This window comes from Stegodyphus dumicola, chromosome 10, assembly GCF_044657685.1.
Source record: "Stegodyphus dumicola isolate Sdum_Otavi_A_Nest chromosome 10, ASM4465768v1".
NCBI lineage: Eukaryota > Metazoa > Arthropoda > Arachnida > Araneae > Eresidae > Stegodyphus > Stegodyphus dumicola.
In genome coordinates, this window is record NC_140777.1 from 178,438,974 (window position 1) to 178,462,791 (window position 23,818).

General features: G+C 34.7%; 1 protein-coding gene across 3 annotated transcripts in view; it reads right to left on the minus strand.

Annotated features, from left to right (window-relative positions):
- LOC118189019 (homeobox protein extradenticle-like) overlaps positions 1–23,818 on the minus strand; it is a 675,900-nt gene that overhangs the window by 556,604 nt on the left and 95,478 nt on the right. Inside the window, exon 1 of one of the 3 annotated variants that reach the window (XM_085825923.1) lies at positions 9,661–9,715. The exons of the other annotated variants lie outside the window; for them this stretch is intronic. Within the exon in view, the coding sequence (XP_085682049.1) occupies positions 9,661–9,700 (40 nt within the window). The 5' untranslated portion in view covers positions 9,701–9,715. Of the gene's footprint in view, positions 1–9,660; positions 9,716–23,818 lie in introns of those variants that run through there. 3 annotated transcript variants of the gene reach the window in all.

Consider the following 23,818-nt stretch of genomic DNA (forward strand, 5'->3'; position numbering starts at 1 on the left):
TCAATAAATAAGGGTGATTTAAATAATAAAATGTTAATTCACATGTCAAAGCTCTCTTTGTACACAACATTTCTCGTGTAGATCTTTCCATCATTTTTAAGCTCGCCTTGCAGAGGGCCATCCATTACTTTTAATTTTCGTCCGTTCTTTCACGAACTCTTTTACAGGCAACATAAAGTTGACCGTGTCCAAATGCAGGCTCAGGTAAAAAAATGGGACTTATGGACCCTGAGACTTATGGATGGTCATAGCAAAGGCAAGTTTTACAGGAAATTGTACATCTCAACTGAAACGACAACCCTCTGCCTTGGTATTAACTTCACCCCCATTGGCTAGTACAGTTACGCAAGCAACCCATAAACGATGGGGGACAAACAGACACTTAAGCCGCATAAAGATATTTATTTATTTAATTTTATTTCTTTTTTCATCGTTGCCGGTTTCTGCCGGTTGCATATTTCCGAATTCTCTCATATATAGATGTTAAATTTATTTATTAAATGCTAAATGCACCATTCTCTTGTATTTTTAATTTTTCCGGCTTAGCTTTCTCATAATATTCGTCACGCGCTGCACTGCACGGGGAATTAAGCAATTTACAGTTACGCAAGCAACCAATAAACTATCGGCAACAAACACTTAAGCCGCATATATATGAGATATCATCATTTTGAATGTAAAATGATCTGAAAAAAAAAATTCTATCTATTAACCCTGCAAGACTATAAACATTAAAAAACATAATAATAATTAGCTTCGGTAATTGCAATTTTAATCCCTTTCGGCAATTTATGTACATCTTGCAAAAAAAAAGGGGGAGGCAGTTCTATATCTCCCGTTCTACTGCCCCGATTGATGAAATTTAACTTGCGTTTTTCACGTACCGAAAGCGCGCCTTTGGTTTGGTTTACTTGATTATGGCAAAGCACATTACGGCTATCTGCTTAAAGGAAAAATGCCTTCGTGGAAGCCTTTCTAAGGAAACTTGTCCCGTATACACGTTACACATGGGGAAAACGTTCATGCAGGTAGCCTTATTTGCCTGGAATTGAATAAAGGCTTACAATTGATTGCTTCTTTCACAGTTCCAAATTTATCTAAATATAAAGAAAAATTCGCAGAAATTTTTTATTTATCTTTAAAATTTGTATTTTTCAGTAATTTTTATTAATTTTTCGAAATAAATTTTTACCCTCACCTTAAACGAGATGTATTTCTAGGAAAGTAATGAATCTATGTAATTCTTCAAAAGAGATATATTTTATGTATTCAAAAGAGATATATTAAAATTTCTTTTATTCAGAATTTCCCCCTCCCCCCCCAAAAAATTATATCTTGGTACGTTTTGAAATTTGGCATATTCGTTGTAAGAGATAATAACGCCAAATGTGGTTTAGGCTCTTTGCTAAAATTATTGGAAAGAATGAACGATGAATTTTTTTTTTTTTTTTTTTTTTTTTTTTTTCCCCAGCTCATGCACAATGAAAGAGAAAGGAAAACAGGTTTCCATAAATTAAGAATTTCGCAAGTGAACTAACTATTCTTGAATATAATTTATTAAACTGGAAGAAGTGCGGCAAAATAAATGTTTGAATTTTTCGGGAAGTTTCACAACAAATGTAACAAAATTTAATATTAAGTTATAATTTCAGTCGTCGAATCGAAATATGAAAAAAATTGGTATGCCATTTCAGAAAAAGTCCGATTTTGCGTCAAAACATCTATGCTGAAACAATGTTATATATAAATCTAATATACGAGTATATCCTAAGTCGCGCTTTCCAGACAGAAAAACGCTAGTGAAATTTCGTAAATCGGCTCAGTAGAACGGGAGATATAGAAATGCCCCCTTCCATGTAGAGTGTCCTACATCTTGAAAATTCAGTAGCAGATTTTACAGTGGCGATCATTTGAAACAGACCAGTAGCTATAGTGTGGACCAACGGTACATAAGAACCCAAATATGGGCATTTGAAATCAAATTAACAGGCATTTTCTGACGCAAAGAATCCAGAAAAATAAAAAAAATGGCGTCTTTTGTAGCTGTTTTGGGGCAAAAGCACCTCAATATAATTGGAATTTCGACAAATGCCAAAGATTAGAATCTAGTTGCAAGAAATACTCCTAAAATTTCATGTTTCTATTTAACTCACCCGCGCCAAATTTCAATTTTCATATTGTGCACTCGTTTAAATATAATTTAAAAAAATTTCAGTGCAATCTCAGCTAATGCTAACATCCCAAATATGAAAACGGTAAGAACTCAAGACATGCATATTGCCAGTTTTCCATATAGAATCGAAATATTTTTGCTCAAAAGTTAACACGCATCCATTAACCTGCTAAACCCCAATTAACTAAAACTGCATATTTTGTACAAATCTTAATTAAACCACCAATACTAAAATAAGACAAGATTAATCAGGTAAGGCAAACCAAAGCGACTGCTAAGTGCCTGAAAAAAAAAGGTTTCTCAACCAAAAATAAGAATTATTTCTGAGAAGAAACTTATATAAAAATTGTTCACATTTCATAACTTTCTCTTCTTTTATTTAAAAGCTTATATGGAAAATATAATTGAAACAGATAAAGGCGAACAGAAGAAATGACTGTATAATATAGAAAAAGCAGACAAAAACTTCTCATTAATTAAGCAAAAATTCAATACTTTTCATTTTAAAATTCATATCACTAATTAGTATTCCTAAATGATATGCTAAAATTTACTACATAATGTGTACGAATGAGGGATTGTAACTGCACTCGCATAATATACTTGATACGGGAACCTGTAATAGCGATTTAAAACAGACTCTGTAGAGATGTCACTACATAAACAGGGAATTGGATTCACATTTCCTGTATTCTTCAGAACTTTCCTGCTGACTTGATTAGTGAAGTCTAGCCCAATAGGAATACCATCTTCATTTATGCCGGTAATTACACAGCCATTGCAAAGTAAAAACATTCTGAAGAGACTTTTGATCAGACATGGGTTCGGATTTGAAAGTAATGTGTATATTTCAAAAACTTATTACAGTTTTAAATCGTACAACAGGCTGAAGACATAACTAAAATAGCTAAGAGTATGTCACATACGTACAGTAAAAGTAGGAATACGAAATTAAATGACTCAAAAATATGTTTATAAGCTTATATAGAACTATTTCTTGTGATAGTGAAAGGATTCCAATGACGATCGACAGAGGAACACTGGCTTGAGGAAAAAATGCCCTCCCAAGAAAGCTCTCTAGAAACTGGACCATCATTTAAGATATTAAGGGGGGGAGAAAATATGAAGGCTTTCAGATTTATTATTACACGCAAAAGAGCATTTTTTTTCCTTCTAACGTTTTGTGTGTTACCTTTATTTATTAAATATTATGTTGTTCGCACTTAAACCACATGAAATTCATTTCTACAGCAATATCAAAAAATAATTTTAAAATAAGCGTGTAGACACATTAGGTTATTTGGAAGCAGGAAAGATGAAAAATATGCAAACGCCTTCGCCGGAAATCGAACCATAGACCTCTGGAATACCGGCGCAGCGCGCAGACCACCACACCCCGAAGGCACGCTTGGAAAGCAGGAGAAATACCTCATAAGTGTATCTTTACAATTTCTGATACACAGTCTCGCGTGATGGAGATAAAAATGTTTTCTTCCCGTACAGTACTGCAACTATTCACTCTATCATTAAGTTTGTTAATCAAAAATTCGTTTCGCAAAATGTGAAATAGATTAATAAAACAAATTCAAAATTTGGACTTCCAAGCGTCCATGTTCGGTTGGAAGACTATGTTATTCAAAATTGGACGGCTCTAGGTACCGTTGATTTTTCCGCAATGCGAGAAACATTCATGCAGATTCTTCCTTATTTAGTTTCTTTAAATATAATACATGGCGATAATATTTTGTGGTAACAGTTTGAAAAGTGAATCAACGCAGAAAGTGAAACGACGAATATGCCGTTTTGAGACTAATAGCCCTTTGGGTCTAACGCCTCTTCTGATAAAAAAAAGGAATCCACGAATGACCGTGCGGATAGATGGTTCAATAGTCGGGGACTGAACCCGATGTGTCACAGCTTCTGCCTCTCGCTCATTGGTGTCAACATCCAATTCTTTTCAAGCAACCATTTCGGAAAACACTTTACGGTATCATTGCTTCTTTCCCTAATTACAAGAAAATTACGAACAAGTGTCTGAACATTCGAAATTCGTGGGAAATATACCAGTCTTTTTATAACAGATGGCGATCGGTCATAATATCAGCTTGACCAACTGGTGCGCGTCGACAATAACCCTTCTTCGTGCGTTAAGCTCGGCTTTGTCTTTCCCATTAATTTTTTTACACGACGCCCTCGCCGTCGCCTTATTCGGAGACAAATTCCCACTTGAGTGACAAGGCGCGAAAAAATAAATTTTCTAAAATTCAAAAAGTAAAAATGGTTAAACAGATTCTTGCAAATTCGTTCTCTCCCCCCATTTTTTACGCGAAGGTGCGAAGAGAATCATTAGTCACGAATGCAAACAGGTGTTGCGACCGAAAAGCATGGCAATTATTGGTGGTGATGGATTGCGAGCGAGAAGATTCTTGACTCCATCCATTCATTCAAATACAGCCCCCTCTCAAAGCGAGGTATAGTGAGACAAGTCACATAAACTACATATCCGAAACGACGGAACATTCACCTGGACCCCAAGATGAAACTAAACAGGACAAGCCTTTAAAAAAGAACTTGGAATACAACTAGTAATCGAATTTGCCCCACAAGAACAGATCCAACAGTAAACGTTATGTTGAGAAGAAAAATTTTCTGATCTCAGCTCTAGTTAGTTATCATGATAAAACTGTCAATTCGATTACACCGCATATTATACTTCTGCTTTTTTAAAAAGGAAACTATTATTTATTTCTTCGTATCTTATTCGGAACAAGATCAAACACACAATCAAGATAAGTTCGATAGAAATCGGTGCTTAAGTACCACCAACACCAATGATGCTCGGGATTAGAATTTCGAAATCATCTTTTGATTCATCATAATCCTTTTTTCCCTTTAAAAAAATAATAAAAAATCGGAAAGGTTTCAGATTTTAAATTACCTCTAACGGGGCGTTTTTTTTTTTTTCCCTTAATATTTTGTGCGTTACCTTTATTTATTAAAAATCATGTTTTTCGCACATAAACTATAAAATTCAATTCAAGAGCAATATCACAAAAATTTTAAAAGGAACCTATCTTTCGAATTTCCGATACACAGTCTCGCGCACTGGAGATAAAAATGTTTTTTCTGTACGACGCTGCCATGGCTCGCTTTGAAATCCTCTTGTTAATCAAAAATTCGTTAAAGTGTTACAAAATACGAAATCGATAATAAAACAAATTCCAAGTTTGGCTGCCAGTACGATTGCGTCATTCAAAATTGGATGGCTTTAGGTTCCGTTGCTTTATCACAATACGAGAAACATACATACATGCAGATTCTTCAATATTTAATTTCTTCAAATATAATGCAGGGTGATAATATTGGGTGACAACAGTTTGAAAAGTAAAACGGACATTCAGAATGATTCGACGCAAAATCGCAAAACGAAAACAAAAGCCCCTTAGAGACAAAGCTCCTTTGGACTTTAAAAAAAAAAAAAAAAAAAAAAAAAAAAAAAAAACACCTATGCACGGAGCACAAGACTGCTTTAACAGAGACTAGTAGCCCGGTGAAAACTAACAACAGCCATAGAACAGACAGGCTAATGGAACAATGTTAAAACAGGGGGTGTGCAAAGCTAAAATACAGTAAAACAAATATTAAGGTAAAAATGTCTAAATATGTTTTAAGGCACGCATTTTTTAGATTTGCCTTAGCTGCTGAAGTCTCGTGGTTTTTCTTTTGTATAAGTATTTGAATTTTCATCAGAACTTACCAGCGACACATTGGATAAGAACGCTAGATACTGGTAGTTCTAACCGGGTTCTTATGTCGACCAATGGGCTTAGACAGATATTTTGGTAGCTTTCCCCAAGCGTATGCACATACGAGCCATAGCGGTTCCTCGCAATATGGATTGGGGCAAGTTTTGAAGCTCTTTACAAAAAACGATACATATTTAATAATAATTCTACTGAAACATATTAATAATGATTACTGTGGTTCGCGATAAATTGCACATATATGCGTATGAAAAGCAAACCTAAAAATTGGAAAGCGGTGCCCACGAATGTCTTGCAAAACAGCATCCATTTCAAGGCAGCTTCAGCTGTAGTGCTTGGTTGTATAGCTTAACTAGTTTGTGAATTTTCATCGGTTATTTATATGTAGTTCAGTATTCATCCAAAGAAGTTCGCTTTAAATACGGCTAGGTTTTACACCCTTTGCTGATTTATTGTTAATTAGTGTTTCGGTATTAACGAGTTCTCAACAAAAATTTGTTATTACTCTCTGAAAACATTAAACCGCACTATGAAAAGCTAAAACTGTTTGCAATTTCTTATTAGAGGATACTGCTTTCTCCATAAAAAGAAACTCTCGTTCCCAGGAAGTCGTCTTTCGGAAACAATATGCTCTATCAGCTGATACATCACCGTTCTGATCGAAGACCAAGCTGACATTTCAGAAGAAACACCTGTTAAGATACCGAAATTGAGACATTGTTAAATGTAGCGGAGATTACGCTACAGCTGCACAATTTAAAATTACTGCATCTTATATCAGATTACAGGAAAACCTCAAAATGCAAAACATTAAAGTGCACCGTCAATTACTTTAGAAGAAAACAAAATACATTAAAAAAAATTGAGGTTTTTTTTTTTTTTTTTTTTTTTTTTTTTTCCCCCGTATACATGCAAATATCTAATCCTCAAAAACAGTGTTTCTTTAACTGCGGGTCGCCAAAAATTTTAGCAGTTTTTATATTTCTTTAACTTATTGTAATAATTTTAGGTACTTTTCCGTTTCGCCGGCACAAACGATAAAGTCGCCAATAATGGTACAACTGATGCCAAACGGCATATCTTCGCTGGTAACCTTTTACGCTTCCTTTTCAAAACAAGTTGCAAACAAACTTTTCTTATTAGATTGATTGTTTATTTCAATACTGGCATATAATCGCATAGAATGTTTACAAGATAGTTAAATTTTATGCACTAAGACCATTCGCGGTTATTAAGTCAATTAGAATGCAATCACACTGCTCCCTCGAAGGCGAAAATATAAAAAAGGCAAAATCAAGGGTTAAATTCACCAATTCTAACAAGAATGCACTAGCGAAGTGAAGAACTGCGGTTTTACATAATTTCTGAGTAAGCTATTCGTACGAATTGAAATAATTCGCGCATTTCAACTTGTATTCCAAATTAAGATTTCACATGAAATTACTGAGAGAATTTGATTTTTGGAGCGTAGTTTACGTGAGATGAGATCACTTCGGGTTACGTGACACGAACCGGCGAACCAGGATGTTGAACCATGAAAGCATAGCAAATTCTTAAATTAATGTCTTTTTACAAATTTATTGTCTTTATTTATCGGCTTTTTACAAAATTTTAAACCATATTAAAATGTTCATGCCTTCAAAATAAAAAATTCTTAGAACTAACATATTTTATGTGTATACTGTATGCTGTCGCCAACAAAGTCTGCTTGGCGAGATTTGCGCCGGCGAAACGGAAAAGTACCTAATTTTACAATTATCAAATGTTTTTATCCAATGTATCTGAAAATAGATAAAGATAAAACAATACAGACAAAGAAAAAACGAAAATGTTTCGACGCATTTCTTTTTATAATATAAACATTCATTTTCCTTGCTTTGCACGTGACGGTGTCCGTTACTTATTTAAAATTTTCACATTGTTCCATGTCATAAAATTAGAAATTATAGCTAATGACCTAAAACTGCAATAGTATATTACAGTACAACTGAAAAAAATTGACGGTTTCACTCACGCGTATGTCGGATTTGCGCAATACTTATGGGGTTCCACAAATTTTTTGTAAATATTATGGTGTCTTGGGGTTCGCGAAAAAATCTCAGTGATAAAACGGGGTCGCGACTGAAAAAAAGTTTAAGAAACCCTTCTCTAAAACATAACCATTCTATTTAAGACTTCAACGAAATCGAAACCCTACCACATGACATTCTGCAAGTGCGTGTAACCCATTCGCCACCTTGTGAACCCAGCGAGAATAAAGCATTCTTTAGGTTCGATTATTAATGGCTGTTTTTCTTTGTGAAACACAACATTCGTCAAAGACCTATACGGGAAACGAACTCGTACTAAAAATGCGCAAGCCACCAAACAATGCCAAAAAATACACTATTAAAAATTAGCGAACAATATTAACAGCAATCACCTCCACAGAAAGAAATACTTACCAGAGTAGTACGCTTTTAGAAAGGGTTCTCAACCCTTTTTTGTCCCGTGCACCCTTTTCACCATTGTTAAACTGTCATTTCCTCTCTACCTTTCCAAAACTCGAAAAAAAAATATATATATATACGTTTATTTAAATTAAGATTATCTTTAATGCGTTTTATGAATTAAAGCAGAAAAAAACAGTATAAATATTAAATACATATTTTTCTAATACATTTTCCCTTACAGTATACATTGTCAAACCACGGTATTTAGACCATTTAACTGACTTCCTCATAGAAACCTTCAGTATATGAAGATCATGCACATACGGCAATTTCGCTCTCGTAAAATAATTTTAAAATGAAGTATTTCAACATATATATAACTATCTTAAATCTGGTGGTGTTAGTGTGTTGAGTTATGGCAAAGCACACGAGGGCTATCTGCCTAAGGGGAGGAATTCCTTCGTGGAGGACTTTCTAAGGGAAACTGGCTCGTATACACGTTACACTTTCGTTTTACCACGAAAACGTCCATGCAGTCAGCCCGTTCGCGGGATTCAAACCTCGGACCGAACTACCAGTGTTCCGCGACTTTACCGCTCGCCGCATCCCTCCCCTTAGGCAGATAGCCCTCGAGGCTTTGCCGTACTAACCTATCTTAAATCTGAACTAGTACAGTTAGGTAGCTTAAGTACGGCAAAACACAAGAGGGTTAGCTGACAAAAAAGGAAGGTTACCTTCGTGAAGGACTTTGTAACGGAAAATGGCTCATATTTATTTCACAGGGAAAAAAAAGAATATAACGCTCATGCAATCGGCTTGTTCACCCAGATTCAAACGCCGATTTTTATCAGTATTCAGCGGTCTTAAGCATTCGACCAGTCATTAACCCGAACATTAAATTTACTATTTTCAGTAACTCAGCTTCGTTATACTGTCATAATTTGACCTCTTTGATGAAGGTTTTAAGAAAAACTCGAAAAACCACAGAAACCAGGCAGTCGACAAACGTTTCGATGTCGACAAATGTTTCGATGTTGATAAACGTTTCGATGCGAATGAGAGACATGATGGGCTCTTATATAGTGAGAGGAAGAAAAAATACTAAAATGTCCAGGCATACACAAAACGGCAGATGGAAGGATGATTACACCAAAGAAGCTAATAGCGCAAACAATTCAAAGCTAGGGAAAGGGGGGACGAGAAAAAGAAGTGAGCAGAACCTGATTTTCAGTCCACAGATCGCCCGCTTGAGAAGAAAAGAAAAAAAATTAAAAATCACAACCATACATACCGCAGCTTCTGATGTATTTCATTTGCATGCATTCTAACATTCCTTCTTTTTTAACCACCACCCCCCTCTTCCACCTCAGTCCGTCCGTCCGCGTAGTCTTCTCTGCCTCCGATGAACCCTCACTCTCTCTCTCTCTCTCTTGCAGGTAGGAATACTTGCAGGTAGGTAGGTATTCCGGGCGGCAGGGTTTCGGATTGGCCGCAGATGACGGCGGGAGATAAAGCGGGACGAGAAAGGAAGGCACGCTGCGGCTCTGCCCCCCGACGGACGCCGCGGGGCACCCGCCGCGTTACGGACGCGAAATGCTGCCCCCCTCCACAAAGCGGTTTTCTAGCCCCCCCTACCAACACCAGCAGTGGCTCACATAGAAAAGCAGAAAAGTTGAGCGAAAAGAAGAGGAGAGGAAAAAATTATAAAAAAAGTGGTCGGTTGACTTTTAAAAGAAATATTTTTTTTTTCTTATTCGGCCTGGTGGTGCTAGGCCGGACAAACGGACAACGAGGGGATAGTTGTGAAGGAGGAAAGACTCTCGGCGAGAAGTTAGAAGGGGGGGGGAGAGAATCTGCAGATTCCACGCCTACTTTCTCGCGGCATCTTGCCCTTTTAAAATTTTCTTGAAAAAGTCAGTAGCAAATTTTATTTTTTTTTCTTTCCCATTTATTTCTTTATTTACTTTACTTTTCGTTCTTTGGAAATCTGAAAAAGAGAGTAAAACTTCTAAGCACTGGAATGTCACATCGCACTCGAAAATGTTTCTCATCGACTCGTTAAGCATTTACATGAAAAACAAAATAATTTAAATATTTAGTAGATTATGACTGTTGCTAAATACAATGAAAAATTAACACAAAATATCCAAATATCTTTATGAAAATGATTTTTTTAAATTTCTAATAAGAATTTAAATAAAATTGTAAAAAATATGACAAAAGACGCTGAACTATTATTAGTTCAAAGGGGCTTTTTCCCTAAAGGACTACTGTTTTCGTTTTGCGATTTTGCGTTGGTTCACTATAAATGTCCGTTTCACTTTTCAAACTGTTGCCACTAAATGTTGGAGGCCTGCATTGTAATTGAAGAAACTAAATAATGAAAAATCTGCATAAATGTATGTCTGCTTCTCGCATTATGATAAAACAACGGTATCCAGAGCCATCCAATTTTGAATGACGTAAATTCTGCTGCGAATAAGGGCATGTGGAAGCCCAAATTTGAAATTTGGAATTTTATGATCGATTTCATATTTTGTAAAACTTTAACGAATGTTTTATTAACAAACTCAAGGATTTCAAAGCGAACCATGGGAACTTTACACAGAAAAAACATTTTATCTCCAGCGTACAAAGACTGTGTATCGGAAATTTTAGAGATATGCTCAATTTAAAACTATTTTTTGATATTGCTCTTGAACTGAATTTTATGGTTTAAGTGCGAAGAACGTGATATTTAATAAATAAAGGTAACAGGCAAAATGTTAAAAAACGCTTCTTCGGATGTAATTAAAAATCTGAAACCTTTTAACTTTTTAACATAACAGAAACCGAGAAATTTGAGTTGAAAGGAACGCTAGCGGTGTTCTCAGATACCTGGAAATCACACACATATAACGTTTATGCCCTAGTTTTTAATGAAAAAGGTGGTACTTTTTCGTTTTGCACTTGCCTTGCATTTGGGGATCTGTGTGCATTACGGGAAAATATGGAGTGTGTGTGTCTGTATGTATGCGTGCGCATACTTTTCGTGTTCTGCCATGTGTAAACTGTTCTTGTGACTATAAATAATTTAACCCCCCCCCACAAAAAAGTCTGCTAAAATACAGGGCAGGCGCATTACGGAAAAATACAAGAAAAATTTTCAATATAAAATCCACTTTAAATTGAGTAATATGTAGTAATAACGGACGTTTTAAAAATTTTATCACCCGGGTAATTCACATGATCAGTTCGAAATTCGATATTCGAATTAATTAAAATTTCAATCTTCAAGTAATTTTTTTAACCGATTTCAAAAGAATTTTATACAGCCTTAATTAAATGCTCAAGAATCATACAAAAACTTCTTAGACATCCTGTTACACACAAAATTCGTTTACTTTTACAGATAATAGACTTCTGTGCGCGATATCAAAAAGCGCATTCTACGAAACTTCTCCTTATAAAAAAAAGAGGAGAGAAAGAAAAACCCATACTAAAAAATCCAATAATTTTCAGAAAAACATTTTAAGGAGGAATTTCATTTTTTTTTTTTTTTTTTTTTTTTTTTTTTAAATTAGAAAGTATTCTAATTTCCGAATCGCACAAATTTTAGCGAAAATTGCAGATTTAAAAAATTCAAATTTTTGTGCATTTTTCGTACCTTTAGCTAAAAATCATCGAACAAAATAACTTTGAAAAGGGCAAGTTTTCGTTTATTCAGGTCCAACAGAAATCCTCATAAAAATATTAAAAATTGGAAATTGCGATTTTAGTCGATCTAGATCATGTCAGTATCACTTCATGGCTGTCTTGAGTGCCAGAATTTTTAATTTTCTGGAAACATTACAGCATTCTATGTTCATCAGTGTTAGCTATTAAAATTATCCCAGCTTTTAATTTAAACAGATTCCAGAAAGAAAAGATTCAAGACTTAATTATGCTCTTACTAATTTTTATTTGTTATCTTTTGTTTGTTAATTTTTATTTGTTCCTTTTAAACAAGTTCACTTCTTGAGGTTGTTTTCCGTTAAAACTCAAATTTCAAAAGTGGCTCAAATTAATAACTTTTAATATAAAATATCCTCCCCTTCCTCTATTGTTACTCTTATATGAAAGATTCAAGAAAATTTAGGCAACTTTTATTTATAAGCACAACTTTTTGATAACTAAGACTTTTCTGCAATTGCCAATTCTTATGAATTAAATATTAATTACTATCAAAGCATGGCTTATGCTGTTACATAGATATGACAAAGCGCTGTTACAATTATACGCAATATTTCTTAGTTATTTATCAATATTTTGTCGAAGACGGAAGTCACTTGTTCGGATTTTAACAATCACAAAAACATTACGAATGTGATAATAATTTAATGCATAAAGCAAAGCTCATAATTTGCCGTTCTTGAACTACAGTCGATATTGACGGACTAGACAGCTGATGCAGTTGACATCCAGGACTAGGAAAAGAAAAATTTTTTTAGCCCAAAGTGTCGTTAGACCCAAAGGGTTATTTAGTCTCAAAACGGCATTTTGCGTTGTTTCATTTACTGCGTCGGTTCAGTTTTCAAACTGTTGCCACCAAATATCATCGCCCTGTTTCGATGTATTAAAAAGAAATTAAATAATGAAGAATCTGCATGAATGCACGAATGTTTCTCGTACTATGAAAATTCGTACTTGAAAGCCTGGATTTTGAATTTGTTTTACTATCTAATTTAAATTTTTTAAAATTTTAACGAATGTTTGATGAACAAATTCAACAATTTCACTTTTATGATATGGCTGTTGAATTAAATTTTATGTGGTTCAAGTACGACGAATATGATATTTAATCAATAAAGGTATTTTTAGTATAAAAATCTGAAACCTTTTAGATTCCCCCCTTAATGTAGTCAGATGTTATTCTATTTTCCAATTTCGATGTAGTTATTGTTAGTGTAATGAGGTTAATTACTGTTTTGCCCTTTTGCAATTCTATTTTTGTATTTTTTCTCATGCTCTAATGTCATGCATCTTTGATGATGTATATGTTGTATAACCAAGTGCCTTAGCAATAAAAGCAAAAAAGAAAATTAGATTTGCCTTTTTCTAAAGATCTTAATAAAGATACCAATTATGGTAAAAATTCCACAATACACAATTAACCGATTCGACATTTCAATTTACAGAAATCTTTTTTTTTTACACTTGCCAAACTACTACTACTAGAGGAAATAGCAATTCGTTAACTTGAAAATGCACTGAAATATTAATACGCTGTTATCCGTATCCACGCTGTTCAACAGCTGCGATCACGATTTTGCTGCTACGGAAGCGTCGTTAGTAAAACTTTTACGCTATTTCTCAGTTCATTAATCACGAATTGATGTCAAACGTTTCAAACATGTTTAGAATGCTTAAATAATCATAATATTCATAATTTTTCAGTAGATAAGACCACAGTCCTGAATGTCTTTATTCTTTTAATGTTTAAATCTGTTACTTAAATACAAAACTGGTAATCGCACATATTACGGATGACAAAACACTTTTTTTTTTTTTTTTTTTTTTCCGCGAGGTATAAACTACATTTATTATGGCCAAAATCAATCAAGTTTCTTAGACAATAAGTAGTAGCAACACAAAGATTCAACTTTTCATTATTGATGCATACTAACATTTAAACAAGTCAAAAAAGAAAACAGTTAAAGTTTAATTGGTGTCTTTCCTTTTCTGCGAAATCATCAATCTTTATTACACCCCTTACCAAAAGGGTTATATAGTGGGGGGCCGAGTGGACCTTGGCCTTTTTCGAAATATAGGAAGGCAAAAAATTTTTAGATTTAAAAAGAATTTTTAAAAGAAATAATCAAAAAATATTTACGATCTCAGATCTTTGCATAAAGGAAGCTAATATTGTATTTAAAAGGAGAGAGAGAGAGAGGAAAAAAAAGATCTTCAAACTCTGCGATGATTTTGGCAATGAACTAAAAGATTGTTTCCTAAAGTAAAAAACAATAGTCTTCCAAAATTCTGCATAAAGGTGAGTTATAATAAAATCTTTGAGAATAAATATTCGTTCTAAAACGACATTCTTTCTTCTAAATCGACGACTTCTTTAGTCTCTTTTGCGCTTTTAATTCTTTCATTTATGCAAATCCAATAAAGTACATTTTCCTTACTTTTATTCTGATAACCTTTATAAAAGGCTAAAGATTTTATTTCCCTTTTAGTTCCAATAATGTCTAAAACATCCACATTGATTAACATAAGATGCGAAAATAACAGCTAACATTGTAGCAGAATTACAAATGGAATGAAACTAAAGCTTTCGAGAGGAGCCTAAACTAAGACACGTCTTCAATCTAACGAAGACTAACTTATTCACAAAGAAACTGCCCAGCTCTTCTTAATGACTCATCGTGACATCTCCTGAGGAGCTGTGGGAGGGGAGCGATTTCGCGGGAACAGGAAGAATTTTGAAAAACGCGGAAACAGAACTAATTCTGTTTATTTCCCACTCTTAATTTACAAAGAACAGCCAATTTATCGATCAAGTTGGTATTGCTGAAATCAAAAATACTTTTGGTGAGCCGCAAACTAGGGTGCTGCTAGAATTACTGCAGTTCATTCAGACCTTATTACAAAAACTCAACTTCAAGATAGTATCCAACAGAAGGTTGCAAAACCACGACAAGAGGCGTAACTGTAGTCATTTGATCAGGGAAACTCGACAGCAAGAAATCAAGAAGCCAGCCCAGAGTTTTGAAAAGAGGCGGTGAAGGGGGGGTAAGCAGAATCCAGTCCCACAGTTAAGACACTAATACATATGTATCACATTGTACCATATTTATAATCTGTCAAAAACGTTTATATGGCTTTTAAGGATCCAATGGACCTTTCTATTCCCTTCAACCAAAAACGAAAAAAAGAAATGAAAAAAAAAAAAAAAAAAAAAAAGCATGGGAGGAGGGTGGTTGGGGAATCTATCTAAAAATCCCTTAATATTAGAACCCGCACTGAATGCATTTCCGCATACTGTACCAGGGTCTCTCAGCCCCCCTTCCCAATATATACCCCCATCTCCTCTATTCCAGGCACCTCGTCTCAGTAAAAAGAGAAGGGAAAAAGGTGATTAATGATCTTGTGGTGTTATTGATGGTACTCGGAAACTCCCCTCGCCCTACTCCCCGATCCCAATAGGTGCAGGTACCACTTTTAAAAGTTATATTATTATAGAGGTAGGCGCCCACCTATCTGTTGGCATCAGCCCACCACGTTTTAAAAAGCGACCTTTTTCGTGTGTCACAATAATATAATAAAAAAACACCACCATTTGGACCAGTTTGGAGAAGTTGCACAGTAGTCGACGGCGTGTTTATGTCTTTGTATTTATAAACGATTAGAGGAAAAATTGGCCCTCTTTTATAGAAGGAGGTGACTGAAAAGACACTTGTTACGAGAAGGGGTTGTTTACCCCCGAATATTTTCGAGAAGATTAATGATGTTTCACTCTTAGTAAACGGGGAAGGACTATACGAACTCCGTAAGATCCTTTAAAAATAAAAACTAGTTCGGTAACATTTTCAAACCGTTTTGCGAATAGATACTTTTTTTTTGGCACCTCTTAATTTTTTCATTTGGAAAAGAGTATATTGTACAATCAAAACGTGGAGACAAAATACTGACGAGGTGATGGTGCCTGTAACATCTCAGTTCACTCTGGGAGTGGACAACGCACTCGTACAATGTTCGTAAAATAAACATTAGAAACTATTTTACATATTAAAAGGAAAGTGTCTAAACAACTCTTTTTTTTTTTTTTTTTTTTTTTTTTTTTTTCTCGATATATTTATGTAATGATTTCAAAAATGCGTAGATGAAAACACTGAAACGTTTACAGCTTACGATACTGCGTAGATGGCTGCGAAGAATAGTGGCTTGAAAGCGGCTGAGTGGAAAGCATGATGACGCAATTTAGCGCAACGTATCATCATCACGTCCTTTTGCGTCTAAACACTTAAACACGTCGCATCACTTTTCAAATTGTCGACACCAAATATTATCGCCATGTACTATACTTAAAGACATTAAATAATGAGGAATCCGCATGTATGTACGTAAGTAATATATTTCTCGCACTGTGAAAAGTAAGTCAACGGTACTTACTTGAATAACGTATTCCTCCACCCAAACACTAGTAACTGGAAGCTCGAATTCTGAATTTCGAATTTGTTTTATTATCTGTTTCATATTTTGTTAAACTTGTAACGAATTGATTAACAAACTCAACGATTTCAAAGCCAGCAGTAACAATACTGCTTTCTAAATGTGTATTTAAAACCATCTCGCTAAATTTCGATGATTGTTTAATTCTTTTTTATCACTTTTCAGAATGAAAGGAAGATTTTAAAGCAAATTCAATCATATCAAATACCTTACCACTGCACCTTTTGGAAGTATAACACCAGATTCTAACGTAATGAAAGATCCTCATGATCATGAAATTTTTTTAAATAGGAGGAGCAGTTTTACAGTACAATTTTCCCCCGTCTTGTTCCGAGTGCTGCGACCAAGAAACTCGAAGTTCCGCACATGAACCAAATTCACGTACAAACTGTCAAGAATAGATTAGATAACTTAACAAATTGCTGGCTATTCGCGAGGTAATAACACAGGAGCTAACGCTTTTATCCGTTACTCGCAGATCTTAATAATAAGAAGTTTATAGCTGTCATGCAAACGTCCACTGCGACTTTTATGCCATTACAGCATTCTGGACAAGGGGCCGGCCCAAGTGAATAGATCGAGAGGCTAACCGACGTGTTTATGCAAGGCCCCATTCATCATCTCATCACGGCAAAGTCAGTTACACATTTTCTGTTTCGCCGCGATTGTTTAATTCTTGTAATTGAAGCCTTTTGCAAATTTTGTCTGGAACGATTCAGAATGTCTGAAGCAAGTTTAAAAGAGCTTTCTGACCAACATGGAAGTGAAATCCAACAACATATTTCAATTTAAATATAATATTCACATTTGCTTTCCCTCTTTTGATATTCAGATGTCTTTCTTCACGTTCTTTCTTCTACTTGAAAAATGTCTAACGTTATATAATTACACGCATATAACATACAGATATTTCTTCGAATATCCAGAAACTACAACATGGTGAATGGTTAAAATCATTCACCTGTCAACATCTGAATGGGAAGAGTGCAGGAGCTTTTTCTTTAAAGTATAAACGAAAACGCCCGGTTGTGAAGTGAGCTCGTCGCGCAACTTCACCACAGGTCCGGTGTTCGATTCCCGGGCTGGGCAAGGTTGATCTATTGATCCTTTCATCTATTGAGTGGGTCGATAAAATGAGTACCAAGTTTGCTTGGGGACTAAACAGAGTCCCAAACTCTCTAGTCCAACCATGCTGTTCCTTGCATACATATATTTAGAATTGCATTTACGCATTAGTATATAATTACAGGCAAATAATACAACTACAACATGGTGTATGGTTAAATTCATTCAACTAGCGGCATCTGAATGCGCAGACTGCATGAGCTTTTTCTTAACTCTTTGAAGGGCGGTGGTTATCTGCAGTAACCACCTTTTCTATTGAACGTTTTACTCACTCGTGAGAGTGGTTTTCAAAACTGACCGTTTCAGAAGTTCCCTTGTAGCTCACTAAATGGCAATCAAGAAACATAAGCCAGTAATTCATGCAGCAATTCCTCTTCAAGAAAATAAGCATCAGCCATCCAAGACAACATCACCACAATGTGCATTCTGCAACACTAAGAAAAAGCCTGTAAGAACAGTGTGGAAGAAAAACTGTTTCCATAAGTACCATAGAGACTGATTTGTAGGGATGTGTTCTGTGGGTGGTGATCACTGACACCAACCACCACAAGTGGTTAACTTTTTTCCACGCGTCATGGACAAAATATGTGTAATTGTCGCAAATAATTTCATTGTAACACCTGATATAGTAAACGAAACAAGAGTTTCGCTGAAAAAGTTAACTGCCTTTTCCTGCCCCTCAAAGAGTTAAAGTACAAATGAAGACAGATTTCTTCAAAAGGTTCTCTGTGAAAAGCATTCCATCCCTTGCGCTAAGACCAGTTTTCGCATGTTCTGCTATAACTAATTCCATTATTCAGCACAAAACTGGAACGCCGCTAGGTTTGCATAAATTTATCAGGACTCTCAAAATAAGGACAGAAACTAATCTTCTGGCAACATTTTAAGTTAACACTTCCAAAGACAAAATTTACATCGTCTCTGAAGACACAGAAAGTCAGTTTCAATCGCTAATCCAACAGAGTTCCCTTTTGAAAACATACAGCATAGAATTCTGGAATATTTCCATTTGCATCTCGCATAGAGAAGATTTCACGTAGTATTCACCTATCCTCAATAAGCACATTGGTGAAATACAACCATTATAACAGCAAGATACTCAATGACCGGAGACAGAAAGTAAATCTTTATCGAGACATTTTGCAATTACCCTTAAATGTGCATCACATGAAAAGGATGAAAATGTAATATATCATTCATCTGCCGAAAAAGTAAGTACCAGCGAATTAACATGCGTTAATCGAGTCACTATTTCCACCACAAGCTCCGAAATTCGTCTAGGCATACAAAGGCACGTCCGGAAACCGCAGATTTAAGTAAACCTTTACATCATATTATAACATAGAGTTACGAAATGAACAGACGCGGTAAGACAGCTTCCATGCAAAGCACGTTTAAGGTTGCCATGAAATGACAAGGGAAGGCAGTGTTGTCTCATTTGGCGACAAAACTGGCGATGTGCCATGGACAGATGGAGAACTTTCTGGAACGAATTCTTACCGGTTCAGCCCAGAATGTTCTCGAACACAAGCCAAAAACTGTATAAACAAACCCTGCTAGTACGCGGAGTGTCAGTGCGAAGAGTTAGTCCGTGCGGAGTCGACAGCCGGGCAGTGAGTGCCGAGTGCATCGAAGAGTCTCTTAGTGTATCGCGGTTAGTGCATCGTCGAGAGAGTGTGTTGAGCTCCGGGAATAACTGAACAGAAGAATCGGGAGCCGTGCTCTGTGTGTCGTCGAGTGCATCGCGAGTTGTAGCGTGGAGAGTCTCGAGAGTACGTGGAGTTTCGAGAACGACCAAGCAGAGTCGGGAGCTGTACTCTGGTGCTTTGCAGTAAAGCTGTCTCCACCGTTATAGCCTGATAACCTGAAGGCTGTGTCGCTGATTGTGTCAGCGTATTTATAGTAGATCTTCGACGACCGTAAAACGTGATTTTGAAGCTGTCCTGGAAATACTGGCAAATAAAGTATTTAATTTTATATCACAATATGGAAGGAAGAGCAAGATAGCGATTCTTCTAAAATACAGCCATAAGCTCGTCGTGCGCAAGTTTTTCCCCTTTTAAACCAGCTTTACAAAATTCGGGATCGTTTTATACTTTAAAATTAAATTTTTCACTATATAAAAGTTGTTTGAAAAACCTGGTTAACTTCTCAGAGCGCTTCGAATGTTGAAGATGATCACTCTACAGCGAGGATAACTGAAATTAACAGAAATTCTAAAAATTCTCACTAATTTCTTTGATTAAAAGTGAGACTATCATATTTAAAAATACAAATCGGACGACATAAAACACAGAATATACAGAAGTCATATTCACGGTATTTGTAAATTTGCAAAATATTAACTCGAAACGCAACATAAGTCGACGGATAATCGCATTTTCTGTTACATATAAAAGCAACTGAAGATGCGATAAGTGTATTATTACCTTTGACCCAAGGCGAAAACCCAAACGCCCATACTTGAGTGCCTCAGGTTTTATTATTTACCGTCCACTCAAGAAAGCACTACTAGCTTCTAAAAATTTGGCATAACACTGGATTCTAGAAAGGCATAAAAAGACGGGGGAGCACATAAAAGAACTCATTATCAATTTCAATCGAAATCCAACTGCATGCATGAACTATTTCGAACAATCATATTTCAAACGCATCGTTCATGTGAAGACGGGAAAACTGCTTACAGTTCTACAGATTGAGTACCGAAACTGATACCAACAATCGGAAACCTTTTTTATCAGTTGCAAAATTAAGAGAAGTACTAGTTCTGACTGTACGGTGATCGAGATAAGGGAAATTAACTTTTGCATCCAATATTAAGTTTTGAGAACAAAATTAAAAATAAATGGAATATGATAATCCTCACCTTCAACTTGAAAACAATGTGATATCAAAACTGCATATTTACCTGAAAGAAGGAAAATTCATTGTTAACAAAAGGCGGAAGGAAAATACAATTGCATCACTAATAAAATAAGTTTTCAAACATTACATTATCTTGCAACTTCCAGCATAAAGTCACACTGCTAACAAAAAGATTAAATACACGGTTTAACGCTTAATAAGAATCAGTATTCCATAAAAGGTCAGCAAATGCATGTTACGCGGTAAAGAACCACTTAAGATTTACAGCATCCAATAAAATTTCACGAAGGTCTGGCTCCAACAGTATCGGTGTCCTAAGCGATTAAGTATAGTCGGAGACCCCCTAGTAAATTAAATACATTAAGAAACTAAAGAGGAAGATCTCCCATTCTACTGGACCAACTGACGAAATTTAACTTGCGTTTTTCATGCCACGAAAGCACTACTTAGGATATATATTAGATATATATATATATATATATATACAGCATTATTTTAACAAAAGTATTTTGACATAAAATCGTTATTTTCCCATACTTCAGTTTTACGACTTAAATTATTCCTAAATACTAAATTTTGTAACATTTGGTCAAAAACTTACTAAGAAATGAAAAATTTATCTTGGCGCATGTTTTTCACTTTGCCTACTTGGCGAAGTATGGTAACCTACTTTTAGTTTAGGTATGCCTTTCTTGCATTATCTTTTCCTTTCATTGTGCACGAGCGAAAAAAAAAAGGGTACATCGTTTATTCTATTCTTTCCAATAATTTAAAAAAAAGTGCGTAAACACAATTGGCTTTAATATCGCTTATAACAAATATGCCAAATTTCAAAACGCTCAAATATATATATTCCCCGTGTATCTTGGGAAATTGTGAATAAAAACTCTAATTTTTTGCAGATGTGACTAGAAATACATCTACTTTAAGGTGCTGGTAAAAATTTTATATGTTATAATTCAAATTTTTTTTTCGAAAAATATATAAGAATTGCTAAAAAATAGAAATTTTAAAGATAAATAAAAAATATCTGCAAATTTTATTTGGATTGAACCTAAACTTGGAACCGTCAAAGAAAGAATCAAGTATCAGTTTAATAATAAATAAATAAATAAGATTCTGTTTCAAAGCAGAGTTCTAAAATGAGATATATGATACAACATATAAAATAGCAGTATCTCATTTTTATGAAATATTTACAGAACAACTCAGACTGTAAAACATTCACCAATAATACAATGAATAATATTATATATAAAAATTATTATTCTTAAAATGTAAGAAAAATATTGGGAAAATGGTTACGGAATCTACAGTTTTTGCTCTTAACAGAATAAATGCTAAAAGAAGATGTGCAGATCCCCCCAATTAAGAAATGCAAACTTAATTTTAGTAACCTCTTTCATTAATTAGAATGATAATACACAAGTTCATAAAATTATCAACGGTACACTTTATAAACTATAATAAGTGCAAGTTATAATAGTTAAATAGTTTATCAAAAATAAAGGAATTTTTCAGAAATGTGTTTTTTAAGTAGCTCGGTAATTAATGAGCAATAAAATGACAAACGCACAACAAAATCAATAATTTTTATAGGTGCCACAGTAAAATTTAATTAGAATATTCCAACTGGTTCGTTATAATACATAATACAGTTTACATAATGCAATATAGAAGTATGCACTGCATTCTATGTTAAAGAAAGTGACAGGCTTTATACGAAGTTAAAAAAAAAAAAAAAGGCTTGATTTGTTAAAAATGATCTACATGAATTTCCGTATAGATTCTATATGGATCTATTTCAGAATTCTGGTTAATCCAATTTGGGTTTAGTTTACCAGATTGTGGCAAAACACACTAGGTTAGCTGTCTAAGGGTAGGGATGCCTTCGAGGAGGACTTTCTATGGGAACTGGTTCGTATACCCGTTGAACCAGATAGTTAAATTTCTATGCCTAAGGCCATTCGCGGTAATTAAGTCAATTAGGATGTAATCACATCTCTCACCCGAAGGCGAAAATATACAAAAGGTAAAGTCAAGGGTTAAATTCATCCATTCTAATGAGTAAAGCACTGCGGTTTTACATAATTTCTACGAAGCTGTTCGTACGAATTGTAATAATTCCTGCATTTAAATTTGTATTTTATATTAACATTTAACTTGAAATTAATGCAGATAATTACTGAGAGAAGTAGATTTTTGTAGCGTAGTTTACGTGAGATATGACTTATGAACCGGCGAATCAGGATGTTGTACCATCAAAGCACAGTAAATTCTTAAATTAATATCTTTCTAATAATTTATTGTCTTTTTACAAAATTTTAAACGATATTAAAATTTTTATGCCTTCAAAATAAAAAATTGTTAGAGCTAGCAAATTTTTAACATTTTTTATGTGTATACTGTATGTTGGTCGCCAATAAAGTCTGCTTGGCGAGATTTGTGCCGGCGAAACGGAAAAGTACCAAAAATTATTTATTAACCTCCCTCGAAAACAATCGCTCACAGTTCCAGATTATTTTGGACTACTGATTAAGTTGAGATCTTAGAAAGCAGGTCTTCAATACCAATTAGAAATACTGTTCTTTTCCAGAAGTGGTCGTCTCTGAGAAACGATCGCCGCGAGAGATTAACTATCTTTATATGACACGCGCGCACGGGTACACATACATGCACAAACATAAAGAAAGCCGAAGGGGAAAGAAAAAGTTAAAGATCAGTAACAAACATTTATCTAAACTTACGAGCATTTTTAAACAGCATAGCTCTTACAGTAGAATTTGTTACGAATATCCTTCTAGAAATAACACAAAGTCAAAATTGTTGCAAAAGCTTCTTCAAAACATACTAAGAAAATAAATAGTTGAAATCAGAAACTCGTAATATTGACTGACGAGAAATAAAATTCCCTTTCGTTAAAGCACACATAAAAAGCAAACACATCGTGGCTGTTTATTTTTTCTCAACTTCAGTTTGACCTCCGTTTGAATGGGAAAACGGTCGTTTTATGGACTTCAACATGCAATCCTATTTAATTCAGCAGATGTTACATAATACTTGTAACAATTAGTAAATTTAATTATTTATATAATGTTTACGTTATTTTTACAATTTTGTAATCAGAATATTAAAATTTTAAACACAACATTGATAATTATGGATTTATACAAGATGCACATACATACACATCCGTGGGGGGAGGAGGGGGAGAACATTTAATATCCTAAGCTTTTTAGTGGAACATTAGCTTAACACCGTAG